At 28.3% G+C, this 16,681-nt stretch overlaps 1 protein-coding gene across 3 annotated transcripts in view; it reads right to left on the reverse strand.

The window, feature by feature from the left end:
• LOC129972984 (techylectin-5B-like) overlaps window positions 1–16,445 on the reverse strand; it is a 28,873-nt gene extending 12,428 nt beyond the window's left edge. Inside the window, exons 1-2 of one of the 3 annotated variants that reach the window (XM_056087318.1) lie at window positions 16,330–16,445; window positions 646–719 (exon numbers count right to left, since the gene is read on the reverse strand). In XM_056087318.1, the coding sequence (XP_055943293.1) occupies window positions 646–719; window positions 16,330–16,340 (85 nt within the window). In that variant the 5' untranslated portion in view covers window positions 16,341–16,445. Of the gene's footprint in view, window positions 1–645; window positions 720–3,305; window positions 3,428–13,596; window positions 13,667–16,329 lie in introns of those variants that run through there. The other 2 variants (XM_056087317.1, XM_056087319.1) reach the window with 2 other exon arrangements.
• Window positions 16,446–16,681: the final 236 nt, after the last annotated feature.

Raw genomic sequence — 16,681 nt, forward strand, 5'->3', positions numbered from 1 at the left:
TGCAACAAATTTAATTTTTTATATCAAATTCGAGTGTATTGTCTTCAAAATTTATATCTTTTTCATTTCAGATTTTCTGTATGACTTTGCAATCTTTATCATTTTTTGTTGTTGTTGTTTTGATCTGGATGCGAGGGCTTTTGTAGTAGCCATTTGCTCTATGAACTTATTGATTATCAAGTCTCTGTCATGTGAAACTTTCATTAGTATTATTACTACTGACAAATTAGTATTAACTTCCAAATATGTTTTGCAAGATTGACAGTTTCTAATATATGAATGATTTCAACAAATTCTCATGTTGTTTCAGATCATTTAAAAAATAGTAAAAATTCTCTTTTTATTTTTATTATTTGCTCTTATTTATGAATTTAACATTTACATTATAATTTAAATGAGAAATATTTTACCTGTTGAAGGTGGGACGGGGGGTGGGGGGTGGGGTAAACTCTGAATTCGTGTGTGTCGAAGTTTTACTGCACTCTATTTATTTCAGCATTAGACCACTGATATTATTCACGTTCTAGTACATAGATATGATGTTAACGTAGAAAAAACAGTAATTGAAATCTTCCCATTTTGCATCAATAGAATTACTTAAATTGATAATAAAAATGAAAATTGATTTTAAACTAGTTTTCTTACCGTCGGATTCTTCTCCCTTTGAGATTCCTAACACAAGAACGAGTAGGACAACTCCACAAACAAAAAAATTCCGCCTGAAAATAAAAGAATTTTTTAGAATTCTAGTCCACTTTGGCGACCAATACGTGCGCCGTATTGTTGACTTTTTAGATTGTTAAATTATTAATATAAAAAAAACCCATCTTGCTTTTTGATAAAACTGAAAGACGCTAACTAATTTAATTTTAAAAGATAGTTAAAAATTACTGTGAGGGCAAATTAAAACTCGCTCATATTGAAAAATGAAAGAGGAAGTGAAAATCTGCTTTAAAATTAGTACCCAGATGAAACAATTTTTTTAAACATCTTAATTTGAGAATTGTCAAAAGTCCGCGGTAGAATGTTTTGATAGGTAAGTGTGAATTAACGGTAATTTTGAATTAATCTTAAAAATATTGTTGCAAGTTATATGTCAGATCAAATTAGAAAAGAAAATTAATTAGTTAAAACAATGGAACAATTATTTCAGGCATTAACAAAGGTTAACCATATATAAACACTTCATTTATTCTCTTATTTGTGATTCTAATTGATTATTTTACATGAATCGTGTTTTAAAACATATGATAATATCTAAACGTTGTGCATCATATTAGTACTGCGCAAATCATCTCAAATCCAATTATGTATTGTCGTAAGATTTAACACCAAAATTCAGTTCAAATCTTTAAATTAATTTCAAAATTCCAAATTGGGGTTCGCTTGATGCATGTGATATTTATCACCAGAGAAAGAATATCTACATAATCTATTTTTCGATTTTTATGTAGTTGATGTGACAGTATAATCGCTTTTAAGTATTTCTTATTAATTATCAGGCAATAGCTTTGAAAATAGTCACATGACAAATCTACTGAAAGTTGTATCTCATTTTCTGCCAAGCAGTTTCTACGCATCTCTGAAACTATAAACTATTATAAATATATAATAAATATATACAAGTCAGTAGATAGTCGATAATCTACATAAATTTGTGACATAAAATTTATAAACTTCTTAGATTGTATTATAAATAGGGATATTGTAGATGAAAAACAGTACAGTAAATTTTTAAAACGCTTAACTTTATTAATGTACTAAAACTTAGAAAATAAGCATTTTGTAAATATTTTGAATGCTAAAGCAAATATCTAAAAACATATAGATGTTTTAAATAAATATAGATATAAATAATAGATAAAATATAAATAGCAAATAACAAATATAAGGATACAAATACTTTAAATACTTAAATTCAATCACATTCATTAAATATTATAAGAATTTGCTTAGGATATTCATCGTGATAGAGATATAAATAATTGTAAGATAATAATAATTCTATTGTAATCGTGATAGAGGTTAAATATAGATATAAATACTACATAAAATATAAATAACAAATATATAGATACAAATACTTTAAATACTTAAATTCAATCACATTCATTAAATATTATAAGAATTTGCTTAGGATATTCATCGTGGCTTAGTTTCCTTGTCGTAATATATTCAGTACTTTAAGCTTTAATGAGATTTGTTTTGAGCTCCAGAAGTTTTATAAAATATTTTTGCAATATTCAGTATTCTAATAAAAGTGAGCGTTTTTGATATTTTTTTTAATCTTAAATATATTTCATGATTCATTATAATAATTGAGTATTATAAGCAATTATTTTTATCAAATTATTTTTTCCCTGATTCATAAGGATAAGCAATGTAATGCGTCTTTTCTATTTTAAATATTTTTTAAAATTTCTTAACATCTTAAATTAAAGCTGCAAACTCAACTGTCAATTAATTTTTTTTTGTTCTGTCAATACTACTTACAACTGCTTTTGGAAAATCTGTATTAGAACAGCTTATTCATTATTGATTGAAATTAATTCGTGGGTTGCGATTAGAGCGAATATGCTATATATATATATATATATATATATATATATATATATATATATATATATATATATATATATATATATATATATATATATATATATATATATATATATATATATATATGTAACGGTTAAAATGATTAATCCGATGATTATGTATAATTACAAATGATTATTTCTAATCACAAATAATTCCATTGGAAATTATGAATTACCATCGGTAATTGTACATAATCATAAGTAAGTATAGTAATAATTATGAATAATCATCGGTAATTATACATAATCACAAATAAGTTCATTGGAAATTAGGAATTACCATTGGTAATTGTACATAATCACAAGCAAGTTTAGTGATAATTATGAATAATCTTCGGTAATTATGCATAATCACTAGTTTATTACATTTACCATAACATGCATAAAACATGCTTTCTGTAAATAAAAGATTTATTGAATTAATAATAAATTTAATTAATAAAACATATTTAATTATTAAGTTTCTAAAGTATTAAATTTATATCGAGAAAACACAACTGGTGAAAATTTCAAAACTCTTATTACATCATAAAATAAGGGAAAATTTATTTACAAAAGTTTATAATTACGGATATAAAATTCAAATTTACATTTTAATTCAGATGAAGATTCGATTACAAACAGAAAAGTCACATGTGCATTTTTGAAAGATCTACAAGAAGAAGTCATTTTAAATAAAAGTGTATAATGAAAAACGCCACTTACATGTTCACGCTTGAAGAATGTTTATTTCTGGTCAAGTAAAAATATGTCTCCCAAATTTATACTACCAACAATCGCATCAAAAGTAAAAAAAAAAAAAAAAAATCAATCAACACTTTCTTTCCTTTTCCTCCTGATAAGTTTCCATGCCCATTTATTTACTATATCTGATAAGATATTCTTCATAACATTCGAAATGTCAATGCAACACTTTCTGAGAACTTATTACCCGGTAGGAACACCTACATTTTTTGATGCAGTTATATCATCGGAATTTCCTCTCAGAGGAAACACTGTCTCATTTTCAAATGAAGCCTATTTTTTTTCTTCCGCTTTTGACGGAAGAGCCAATCTGACATTTAAAGAGCGTGATTCTGAGATAAGATCTGAGGATTTCCCAAGGATAATTTAGCAACCCCAATTTGTGATGTTATTATTATTAGAATTAGTAGTACTGAAGACAGAAAGGTCATGGTCATCTACAGAGAGATGGAAGATACATAATGATTCAATATTTCATTTTCTTTCCGATTAGCAATAATTACACATTTAAAAATAATTTATGCTTAAAATAGTATGAAGAAAAAAACTTGGTGTACATAATCTTGGCATAAATGTGCATTGTACATTTATGTACATAATATACTTGGTCAGAAATGTACTTGGTAATGTACGTAATCTTAATATAAATGTATATTGTACATTTACATAATGTACTTGGCAGTGAATATAATCTTTATATAAATGTGCATGATGGTGGTAACGTACATAATCTTTGTATAAATGTACATAATGTTGGTAATGTACATAATCTTGATATAAATTTACATAATATTGGTATAAATGCACATAATCTTGTATAATAATTCTACTCTAAGTATAATGTACAAGGTTAGCAAGAAATAAGTTACCCACTTCAGTGGGCTCTAAAATGTGTTCTATTGATCCAAATGAGATAAAATTTCAACCACAATTTATTGAGATGATGCGCTTTACATTTAGTAAATAAAACAAATTAGAACAAAAATTCACCGTTAGGAGGCGCTGTAATACGCATGAAGTCGTTTAATATGGTCGATAATTGTTAAATAAAGTAAAATAAAAATTGCTCAATATGTTTTCCTTCATTTTCAAGAATATACTCTAATCGGAGAACCATATTTTCTATAGATGACCGGTGTGAATTTGCCGTAATATTAAGAATATGGCGCCAAATGTTGTCCTTCAGATCTGGTAGAGATGATGGCCTTTGACGATAGATATTGTCCTTCAAATAACTCCACAACCAAAAGTCGCAAAGGGTCCGGCGACCGAGGAGGCCATGCTATTGGGAAATGACGGCTGATTACTCGTGCTTCTGTGATATGCTGTATTAGCAATCGCTTTACACGACGATCAATATGAAGTGGTGCATCATCCTGCATGAAAATGATGTCTTGAAGGCATCCACACTGTAGAAGAGTTGGGATTACAAAATCCCTCAGCATACCATGGTACCGTTGTCCTGTGACAGGTTTGGATTGCATTTGAAGTTATCTCTTGAAAGAAATACGGTGCAATGATAAAGGTAGATCACACCATACTGTCACTTTTTCAGGATGCAAGGGATGTTCGTGGATAACGTGAGGGTCTTCCTCTGCCCAAATTCGACAGTTATGGTTGTTAACTTCCCCATTGAGGAAAAAGTGGGCCTCTTCACTACACAGAATTTTCATGGCTAAGTTATGTCAACCATCATTCGAGCAAAGAACTGAAGTGCAAAAGCTTTACAGACCTTTAAGTCTCCGTCCTGCAACAGGTGCACAGACTTGATTTTGAATGGATAAAAATGCAAAATCTGCCGTATGCTTTTTCGTACAGTTGAATACAGCATATCCAGAACACGGGAAACAACTGGCAAACTCACACTATTATGCGGCGACTGACTGCTGGCTTCAACGAGTGCGGGCGCAATATATGCTGGAAGACCGGTTTTTTTCGTCCTCTACCGGGAAAAATGCCAAGATGCCAAGTTTTTTCAAATTTCTGTATCATCTTGCATAGGGCACCTGGAGAAATTGGACCTCTTCGTATTTGCTTCATACGACAAAATTCCTTTAGAGCTGTAGCGGAGTTTTGTTGGTTCTGGAAGAATAATTTAACCAGTCGCGTTTTTTCATGCTAGGCATGACTAATGTTCGTGCAGAATCCGCCTTCTTTTTATCCAAAGAAAAATGGTAATAGACATGCGCGGTAATTCAAATTATGTTTCACATTTTCAATATATGTAAATAAATGCTATTTGTGTTACTGCGCTATCTATTGGTGAATTTTTGTACTAAATGTTTTTAATTAATAATTGTAAAGCACATGATCTGAATAATCTGTAGTTCAAAGTTTATCTTATTTGGATCATAGAACGCATTTTAGAGCCATCTGAAGTGGGTAACTTATTTCTTTCTAACCCTATATATAATTTTGTTGAAATATGAAATACATAATCTTGGTGACAGGCTAAATGAATGATTGATTTAAAAAAATGCAAAAAAAACCCATCAAGAATTAAAAAATAAATTTAAAAAAAATAATAATTTTTAATTAAAAATGATCATGTTTACAGGTTGGATACTATGTGAAAATTGAGTCATGTATTATGAAACGATTGTTTAAAAAGATCTATATGACAGATGATGGTTTGGCACACATGCTTTTTTTGAGTAGAAAGCGCCTCTATAGAAAGGGTTTTCAACATATCTGTTACATTTTTTTTTCTTTAAAAATGTAACGAAATTTTGATGTTTTTCATCAATAACTTCGAAATATAGTAATATCGTAGAAAGCCTTTTACACCAGAATTCAATTATTATTTTTAATGATGCCAATTATATATAAGCTATTAATTATAACTAATTAAAAATTAGTGTTACCTAATTATCATGAAAAGTACCAAACAACGAAAAAATACACAACAGCGATTTTATTGATTTAAATTGATTTCTTTTTTTAAAAAAAATCGAAAACAGGTTTCTTAGTCAATACTCTGATATAGGGGTTAATTTAAGTAAAAACAAACAGATATTCCGAGTTCAAGTTACTATTTATTTGACAGAAAAAATTTAAATTAAAAAATTAAAGGTTTAAAGACATAAAATGAGCTGTTTAACGCCACTATATCTTAAATTGAAAAGAAATAAATTTTGAAAAGTATTTTTCATTTTCAAAGAATTTGAACGAAATTTTTGGAGCTCCATTTAAGTATTTGCTATTTAGAAGGAAATTGCTAATAAAAATTTCAAGTTGATATCTCCAATATACTTTAGGAAATTCCTTATCGATATAAACAGAGTCATTGAGAATGTCTGTAAGTGCTTTCTTTATGTTCGAATTTGTGGATATTAAACGCAATTCTAATCTAAAAGTTTTATGCTGCGACATCAAGTGGTAACAAACGAATCGATTTAAAAAAGAAGGGAATTGAATTTTGAAAAAAAAAGTTTCACTTTGTGGCTATTGATTTTCGAAAGGCATTAAATTGTGTTTGGTTACAAGATGAATTCAGTCTTAATGCTTAAAACAAAAAATTAACATTAATTTTCTTTTTAACTGGGTTATTACGATATCATTTGAAATCGTAAAAGAATGCTTTTAAAATGAAATTATTTTTTGGCCCGTGAATTCTGAATAGCAGAAAAGTACTTATAGGAATTTTTGAACTGATTTATTTTTTTTTTTTCAACGAAGTCCAAATTTTCAAAAACTAATGCAGATATCTGTCTAAAATTTAAAAAAAAGTTTTTCATTTTTTTTTTGTAATAATTACTTAACACTTTCAACGCTACCAACGAGGTATGTCGCCTTTCAGATAAGGTTTTTGTGGGGTAAAATTGGTCTCTTATGCCAGGTAAAGGTATAAGATCTTAAATTATTCTTCAGATATGTAAGTTCAACCTATCTAAACTGGCATAAGGGACAAATGTTAGAAAACAGAAACATGTAATTGGAAGAATCTGAAGGACGAGATATCTCGTCTGTAGCGGTGAAAATGTTAATACAATTAAAAAAAATTGGTCAAATTTCAAAATAAACAAATAAATAAATAAAATAAAACAAAGAAAAATAAAAAAAAATAATAATACTTTTTCCAAATTTGAATTTTTTTTTTAAATTTTCTCCTGATCTAATTAACATATAAAATTCTATAGTTCATTTAACAGAACTTTTAAATGCCCACAACTTTCAAAACTATATGAACTTAAAATGTCCTTTAATAAAACGCATCTCAATTACCCCTCTCATTACCCGGTTAGCATATCTGGGTGCAAATACAAGACTGTTTTTGATAATTAACTCAACAACATAAATCAATAAAATTGCTGTTATATATTATTTTCATTCTAAAGTACAATTAGAATAAGTATATTGTCTTTAGAATTGAACTTAGATTTCTGACATGAGCTCTAGAAATTAATGTATATTTTGTGAAAATAGATCTTTGAGGTGAATCTACTATTTTTACTGTGCGAATATGTATTTTGGGTGTTTGCTTTTTATATTGTAAAATTCCCCGTTTCCCAATACTGATAAGACATTTACAGCCAGCTGTGTCGTCGCTGTTACTTACTAAACTTCTCGAGATAGCTAGATGGTAGATCTTTTCACCTGGGTGGTTTCGCATGTGTTCTTTAGCGACTACAGTGAAAGACCACATGTGAGAATTACTCGTCCAAGGGATATTGATAGTACCTTCAAAGAGAAAGGGGTGTCCAAACATCTGAATGCTAAATGTTTCTCATTGTGAAAGGAATATGGTAACTCTGTGTTCCAGAATAGTCAGTTATGAAAGGTGCATCACTAAAAGGACCTTCCCACGATCGACTGGCGCCGCTGAGGGAGCATATTGCTGAACCCCGATTGGCCGAAAGAGAGCTCAAATGACCAATTTAAATTAAGAGGCGGAGATTGTCGCCGAAATAAAGAGCGGATATTTTTTTTAGAGAGAGAAGAAACGAATTGCAGGCAGACCGGTAGACTACGCCCACGAGTTCGGAGTCGGAGAACTACCCTTGGAGTGGTCGTGTTGACTAACAACTTGTTAGTTCCCTGTGGTGTTGTTTCTCCGTATTGATGGAGAATTGTGTTTCAAGATAAACCTTTGAATTGGACTGTTGTGTCTCTTACTACAGGTGTAAATAACTATTTATTTAACCAAGATTAGAACAAGTTGTTCTTTTATATATATAGGACTGTAAAATAAAGAATTGTCTGGAAATTCTGCTTCGTTATTTGATCAGTCTAGATCAAGACATTACAATATCGATTACAATCAAAATTTTATATGCAATTTCGATTGTAGCTACATGATCTCATATCGAATTTGACTAATTTAAATCATTGTGCTTATAAATCATTGCATTTAAATGCAGGCAAAAGCACAGACCGGCAGACGGTTCTTTCAATAGTTTGAAAGATTCGGTTCAAAATTTGATAAGAAATTATTTTTAGAGGCTAAACGTGCCATCTAAATTTTATTTATCTATCTCTTTACATTTTGGAGCCGCCGAGTTCACTTGTATTTGAACAATCAAATAGGCAACCTTCTTTTGAGTTGATTTCGTCTGAAATGCAATAAAAATCTAGAAATTTGGCTTAAAGTTCATATACTAAATTTCACTCACCTTGCAAAGTGTTCTTGAAATATCTAATTCACAGGGTGATAGACTTAATGCCAAAAATGTGTTTTTCGAATTAAAGTAATGTAAAAATGTAAAAGAATTGTTCATATTGTTCTAAGATGTAAAGATTCGTCAAAATCTCGAGTTCGAATTTTTTGAGCATTACTATACTTTTTTATCAGTTCATATACGAGAAAAACAAAGTCTTTTTTCTTCTCTATCAAATGCTAAAGTTTCTATGATCGGAAAATTAACCATTATGAGAGCTGCTTAATAGCTAACCTTTTTGTTTTTGATTAGCTATTGAAATTATAGAATAATTTAATTTGATTTATTGAAATTTTTAATATGTTCTTTCATTTTGTTATATTTCCTCGGTTTCATCAACAAACTTTTTTTTATTTATTTAAAGCTTCATTTCACCCTTTTGAAATTAGAAGACCAGAGAGAATGCTCTTCCTGAAACTGTTTTACTTCTCTCTAAGAGAAGTGATAGATTGTGTAACGTGAGCAAGGCTGTGAATATCACAAGTACTCAGATTTTTATGATTAGTGTCCTACAAATCACAAATTGTGTTTCTTGAAAAAAAGTGAATATGAAATTTAGACACCCTTTTTGTCGAATGATTAAATCCAAAATTAGACGCAAAACTACAGGCTTAGTAAGAAAATAGCATGCTAAATTGTATTTGTTCGAGCTGTTTCTCTTTTGAGATGATCTCGTTTACATTCATGTGAATACACAGACCGTTCCAAGATTTGGTTTAAAATTTGATGTGAGTCTGTAATTTAAATATGCACCAAATGTTATCCATCTTGCCCTTAACGTTTTGTAGTGTATAACTTTAATGGAATATCTTAATAAACATAATAAAATATCTTTAATTTTCTTCTACTTATAATGGGTTGAAAAATATGAATAGATAGTTATCTGCGATTTGCCGAAGTGCGCCCCGACCTATCAAAAAGAATTATATTATGACATTGACGATGGGCTAGGGAGCAATATTACAATTATTGTACTTACTAGGGAAATAAGGACTAATCTTGCGGTTTTGTCTAGGGTAGTACAAATTTGTACAAATATATTGAGATAATACGTTTTTTAAGGAGTTTTATAATGTAGAAGAAAATTATATCGCTCTTGCAAAAAAAGTAATAATAATAATAATACTAATTGCCCTTGAGAAACACTAAAAAAAGTTATAATGTTGCATTTAAGAGTTATTTTGTACTAGTTATTATTATCATTTTACCTCTTATTCTAAAACCCTCAAAAAGTTTTTAAATAATTAAAATAAAATTATTTTTTGAGTAAATTGCTATAAAATTGTGTAGGAAATTCGAGAACAATACTATGTTAGAATTAGGAACTAATTCGAAAAGGACCGTCTATTTTTAAAATTAAACTTTTTCGTAAGTAAAACTTCAGCGACAGCTTTATAAAATTAGTTAAATTTAAGATTGCATGGAATAAAATTACGAAAGCAAATGGAATGACATCAGCACAAACAGCGGGTTTATATGAAGAAATACACGATTATGACGCAATAGTCGAAGCGAATTGACTTAAGTGCAAGGTCATCTACAAAAGTAGAAGTTGATCTATAGGAAGTCTACCTTGGGGGCGTGGTTCTTCAACACAATGGCCTTGCTACTAAAATTACTATTCGTGAAGTTCATTCCATTTCTATTTTAAAAAGATATTATTGCACTTAAGGGATCCAGATACACTATGTAATTTTCAAGGATATTTCAAACTTGAATTTGCAAATCGTTTATAATTTTTACCAGAATGATAACATAATGTTCCTTGAAAGAAGTCTTAGATTGGTAATTTAATGTAATTTGTATCAATTACATATTTAAAGAATATAAGATATTAAGGGGATATTAATATTAAAAAAATATTTATTTTTATATTACTATAATATTTAACTTGTCAATTATATTATCAGCAAACGATATTTTGCAAGATTGCGACATTACTAAGCTTTAGTTTCCTTTAAAGAATTAAAAGTCTATAAATAGTGTCATATTCGTATTTTAATTACTTAATTTATGTAGGCTTATATTTCATTGTAAAATAATTTTTTTTTATCTAATCTCGCATTTTAGAATTTTTTGAATGTCGGAAAAATGAATTAGTTTAGTGCAAACGATTTATATGGATTTTTTTCATAATTACTTGCTATTTCAACTTTCCGCGTACAACGTAATAAAAGTGAAAAGTTGAGTAATTACTGACTGGCAACATCAATTAAATTTAAAAATGGAATTCAGTGCTCGTTTTCTCTGAATTCCATATAAATGTATAGATTTTGTAAATAATGTGCAACTTATTTTTAATTTTGATATATTTTTTTACGATCTTTCAATTAAAGACTATTTTATAAATATTTAAAGAGTACAAATTAATTTATTTTTGTCATTTTGAAAGCCAAGGAAATTGGCAATTTTCTTTATGGCTTTTCTGAAAAGCAAAAAGTATTACTAAATGAGTTAGTAATGCAAATAAATTTTCTATAATAATCAAGCCCAATCATAATTTGGATATTAGCTCACCTCCATTCTAATTTTAGCTTTTTAGCCTTCACCAAAAATTGATTTATATTTTTTCATTTATTAGAATGAATTGAGGAAATTCAAGAATTGTTCCAATTTTATTTTTGTTATAGTTTTAGTTTCTAATATATCAACAAATTGGCAGAAAAAGAAATCAATAACAAAATTTCTTTTTAAAAAAATCAAATATGGACAATCTAGAGACAATTTAAATCATATAAAAACGTGCAAAAAATCAAAAACAATTTTGATCTCTTCAGGTGCGAAACGCTTTTCAGGATTGGAATAAATTTTGAAATTTCAGATATGATTTTCGATGAAAATACCGTCCATATCCTTTTCCATCTGTTTCTATTAGAGTACTGGGTATATTTATCTATTCAAAATAATGTTCTGTTTAGCAAACAGTGAGTAATATAATTATTTTCATAGATTTAAAAAGTATGGCGAAGAAAAAATGGTAGGTAAAATGGTGTTGAAATATTTTCTGATATATATATATATATATATATATATATATATATATATATATATATCGGAAAATATTTCAACACCAGTTTACCTACCATTTTTTTTTCTATTTTTACCTACCATTATATATATAGGTAAAAGGTCAAAATTCTCTAAAGTAAAACTGCCTTAAATGGGTGAAATAATAATGTTAAGACTTTTAATTTTTTGAAGCTCAGAACGTTTCCGAATTGTACCAGGATACATAAACATGGAGAATGTTTACTTATAACTGAATGAAATCCTAAATTTTAAACAGATTTACATTGTTAATAGAACATTATTTATGTTAACATTCTCACGGTTACTTCTTGTGCTTTTACTTTCTAGTATACGGAATACATGGTGATCATAATTAAAGTTTGTCTATTCCATACCTCTGTAATTGGGATTAAAAATTTATGGAGAAACAGCTCAAAGGATGCTTGAAAGATTCCAAAGATAAATAAAACGAAAATTCATAACATTCGCTCGGATTTTTATTAATTTGAAAAGTTTTGCAATAAGTAACTGCGGGCTTTTTTAACATTTTCAAGCATTATGTCATTTAAAACTGATGCTTTTATATTTTAAAGCATAATGACCAAACAAAGAATGATAAGTATAGAACTGCAACCTCTGATGTACTTTTTGAACTATTTTTTTATTTTCAATTTTTCTTTAGTGAATTTCGGAGCTCATTTTTTGAATTGTTTATCAACAAATTTTCGAAGCAATTCACATTTTATTTACAATTACAAAGAGCTCTGAAATAGGCCAAGTTTAAATACGATCAATACGTATATGTAATCGGTAGACATTTCGAGATTTTGCCGGATCTTCGCCTATCAAACACACCCAGTCCGAAAAACATATTAAGTGTGTTTGTCTCTCTTTGTAGCTATAACTCAAAAAATGCTACAAGCTACATAGATGAAATTTTGTATGTAATCGTTATATCAAATTTGTGGATTTCTGAAAAAATTTGAACGAAATTATTGAATTTCTCTTTTGTCTGTTTCACTGTGGAGTCGTTTTTTTTTTTCTCGATATAATTCTTAATTCAAATAATAATAATAAATTTTTCTTAAAAAAGTTAACATTTTAAAATTATTTTATTATCTATGACTTCCTTGCAATTTTTGTTTCAAATTCAGTAGAGATATCTAGACATAGATATCTAGACTAGAGATATCTAGACTAGAGATATAGAGACATTTTGTATTATTTTAATTTTAAGTCTGTAAGTTTTAATAAAAAATAATTTACAAACTCATCTAATGATTTTACTTGTTCCTTTTTTTAAAAAAAACTGATTTTAACATTAGGTTTGAATTTTTAGCTTGGATTTTAATTGTATCGTTAATTTTAAAATCTTTATAGATATCCAAATTTGCTATAAAAATTGCTTATATCGCAACTGTAAAATAATACCAGGATGTTAACATTTTCTTAAATACTTAACAAGCATTTTTAATGACCTTACTGTCAAAAGAAAATCATTCATATTTGAATTCCATTTATTATCTGGTTACATTAATGTTCGTTTGATACAACGAATTGCATCAGAAAGTAATTATATTTCCTACCTGGATTGTTTTACCTCCATTGCTGGATAAAATCTCAATCTTTAAATAAATGTGTTTATGTTCGCTTCATATATTGAAAGAGGAAGAAGCCTCTTTTGACATTAAGTCGTCAAAGGAAAGTATGTTCTGTTGTTTTTCAAAACTTGATTCTACCTTATTTAAAGAGAACAACCTGGCGCCATCTAGTGTATTCTTACGTAGATTTTCAGTTGTGTCGAATTATTGGTTTTTCATTCATTGTTTTTTAAAATCCTTTTAACATGTTTCTTTTTATATGGCATCTTTCATTCTTGTAAAGAAGAATTATAATAATCATTTATTCAATCATGTTTGGATATATTAGAGTCTTGAAATTTTGTGTAATTCTCGTAAACATAGTATAGAAAAAATATTGTAATTGCCAAAAAATTTGAACTCCAAATTTTAACGAATTTCCATCTTTTAAATCTCTCTGAGTTTGAGAATATATTTTTGGAAAATGACCATCCTTCTGTTTATTTGTGACAAAGATGAATAAGAAACGCTTTGAGCTAGCTGGATAAAATTTGGTATATGGTCTTTATATTAAATTTGTAAATTACTACCAAATTTGAGCAAAATACATTCAAAGAAAGTCTGTCTGTCCAGCTGTTTTAGTCTGAGTTAACATGATAATTACAAAATGATGATACCTAGATATGCAAATTTAGCATCGATATAGTAGACATCTTTTCATATTTTTTCCAAATCCAACAAGCAGTTGACTGTCTGTCTGTTTTTACGTTTCAGAAACATGTAAACGTTTTAATACAAAATTGCAAAGACTTAATTTATCAAATTTGGTGTGTGATTCTGTGAATACAAGTGCAGCTTTGGGACAAATTTTTGATTCAATCGGTAGGGAGACACTTGTCTAAAACACAAATTCAACTTTCTGTTATTTTTTACGTATGCCAGATATTAATTGTCAAAAAAACTCACCAAGGATTACATGATAAATAAAGTAAAAATGTTACATTTGCGCCAAAAGGTAATATTTCGTAACAATTGTACGCCGATGTCATACAAGGTGTACTCTAGGATAACGTCATTGTTAGAGAATATGCGAGAAAGTTTCGGGATGACAACTCATGCTGGTTTATTTGATAAAATTACTCATTTATTGAAATTATAATATGCATTATTTCTGGTGCCAACTTTATTTTAACTCACCTAGTATCGCAGATCCTTCAATGATGAATAAGACATAGATAAGGCACAACTTTTTACAGCCTAACCGACAAAACGTAAACGTTTTAAATCAATATATCTTGTTTACTAGAAATTTAATCCAAAGGAAAGATAAAAATAGCATTAGCATATCAACACTTATTTTTTCGGCACCTGGTGACGAACAAATTCAAGGATTCAAGCGCGTATTATCACCAAGTCCTATTTTTTCAATGCTTTTTAATCACATTTTTCAGAATTAAGAGAACTTATGCCTGCTTCTCTTGAACATGGCTGTCCTTATTTCTTAGAGTATTTGAACCTTATTTCTTAGAGTATTTTGAAAAAGAATATACATAAATAATTGTTCAGTGCAATCTGTAATGGTAGACGTAGTTTAAAAATATACCCTTCAATTTGAAATCCCAAATCCTTTTTTTGCTTTAAAAAAGTTCAATGAGCCGAAGTTAGCTGATTCATAGCTGATTCATAATATACTCGCTTCAGTTGGAGATTATTACTGATATTTTGTTTCGCCATCATTTCTGTCTTGTATTGACATTGTATTTTTGTTTATTTTTAATGGGCCACTATTTGTTTCAAATCGAGTTTTGCAATTAAGTTTCAGTTGAGTGCTCATGCATATTCTGGACAGCAAAGATCTCACAGCAAAAGAAAAGAAAAAAGCCTGTAGCATGCATATATGTATTATTTAAAAAGCACGATTTTCTTTAGCTAACTCGTGACAATCATATGTCAGGTATTGTTAACAGAATAACAGCCCATCTAAATGAGTATATGTAGATGATCAGATGTTCTAGCGTTAATAATAAAGACTTTTAAATTCCATTAAAAAGCTTTCTTTAAAAAGTTGGGCTCTATTTACTTATGTATAAAGCTCATTATGGATGCACAAGTCAAAAATATTTTTTTTTTCTATTTTGTAAAGTTTGCTTATAGAAATAATTTAACCTATAATAATATTTTTGTATGAATTACCGAATGAGACAAACACAAAAAATCAAGATGAATGCATTTTAACATCAAATATTTTCTACGAAGATATATTGTGAAACGGAAGTACATTCTTATCTATAAAAAAATCAAAATTATTTTATGTACACACTCTGTTGCTGTTTAATTTCGTCAACTGAACAAAAAACAAAACTGAAAAAAGTTCAGAGGAAGTTCTGCATGGACTTAAAAGTTATTTTTAAAAAGCAATATAATTGTAATTATTATTATTACTTTATTGAAATTTTTTTCAGTATATTTATTAAGTGAAAAATATTATTATTCTAAAATCTTAAAATTATATTGTTGCTGTTATTTTTAATTCAATTTTTTTTATTCCTCTAACTGCACTAAAGTTTACACTCGAAATTTTTTCAATTGATTTTTTTGTTTTAAGAAAATATAAAAAATATTTCATTAATCTATACAAATGTTTTTAGTTTCAATTTATTTTTCATTTATTATTATTATATTCATCTATAAAAAGAAATATTAAAGATTATTCTGGAATTTCAATATAAATTTGCTTACCTTCCTGTCATTGGCCTTCTTATAGTTACAGAAATATATTTAAAGTTAGAATAAAATGAAAATAATTATTTGAAAATAACCTTGTAAACTGCAACTTCCCAAACGAAGTTAAAGTTTATATAGTCGGATGGAATGATTCGTACCGTTGCCACCAGGAGGAACAAAAAAATATGCTGACAAACGATAATGAAACAAATTTATTAAGAATAAAAAGAGCGGGGAAACCTCCTCACGTGACAAACAAAACAAAGAGAGAATGAAAATGAAATGTTTTAAATAAAGGTGCATCGTACGAAACCTATAAGAACGTACGAGGAAAATTTAGCCAGCATGTCAAAAGTTTGGTGGAAAT

The sequence above is a fragment of the Argiope bruennichi genome, chromosome 6 (assembly GCF_947563725.1).
Source record: "Argiope bruennichi chromosome 6, qqArgBrue1.1, whole genome shotgun sequence".
NCBI classification, from domain to species: Eukaryota; Metazoa; Arthropoda; class Arachnida; order Araneae; family Araneidae; genus Argiope; species Argiope bruennichi.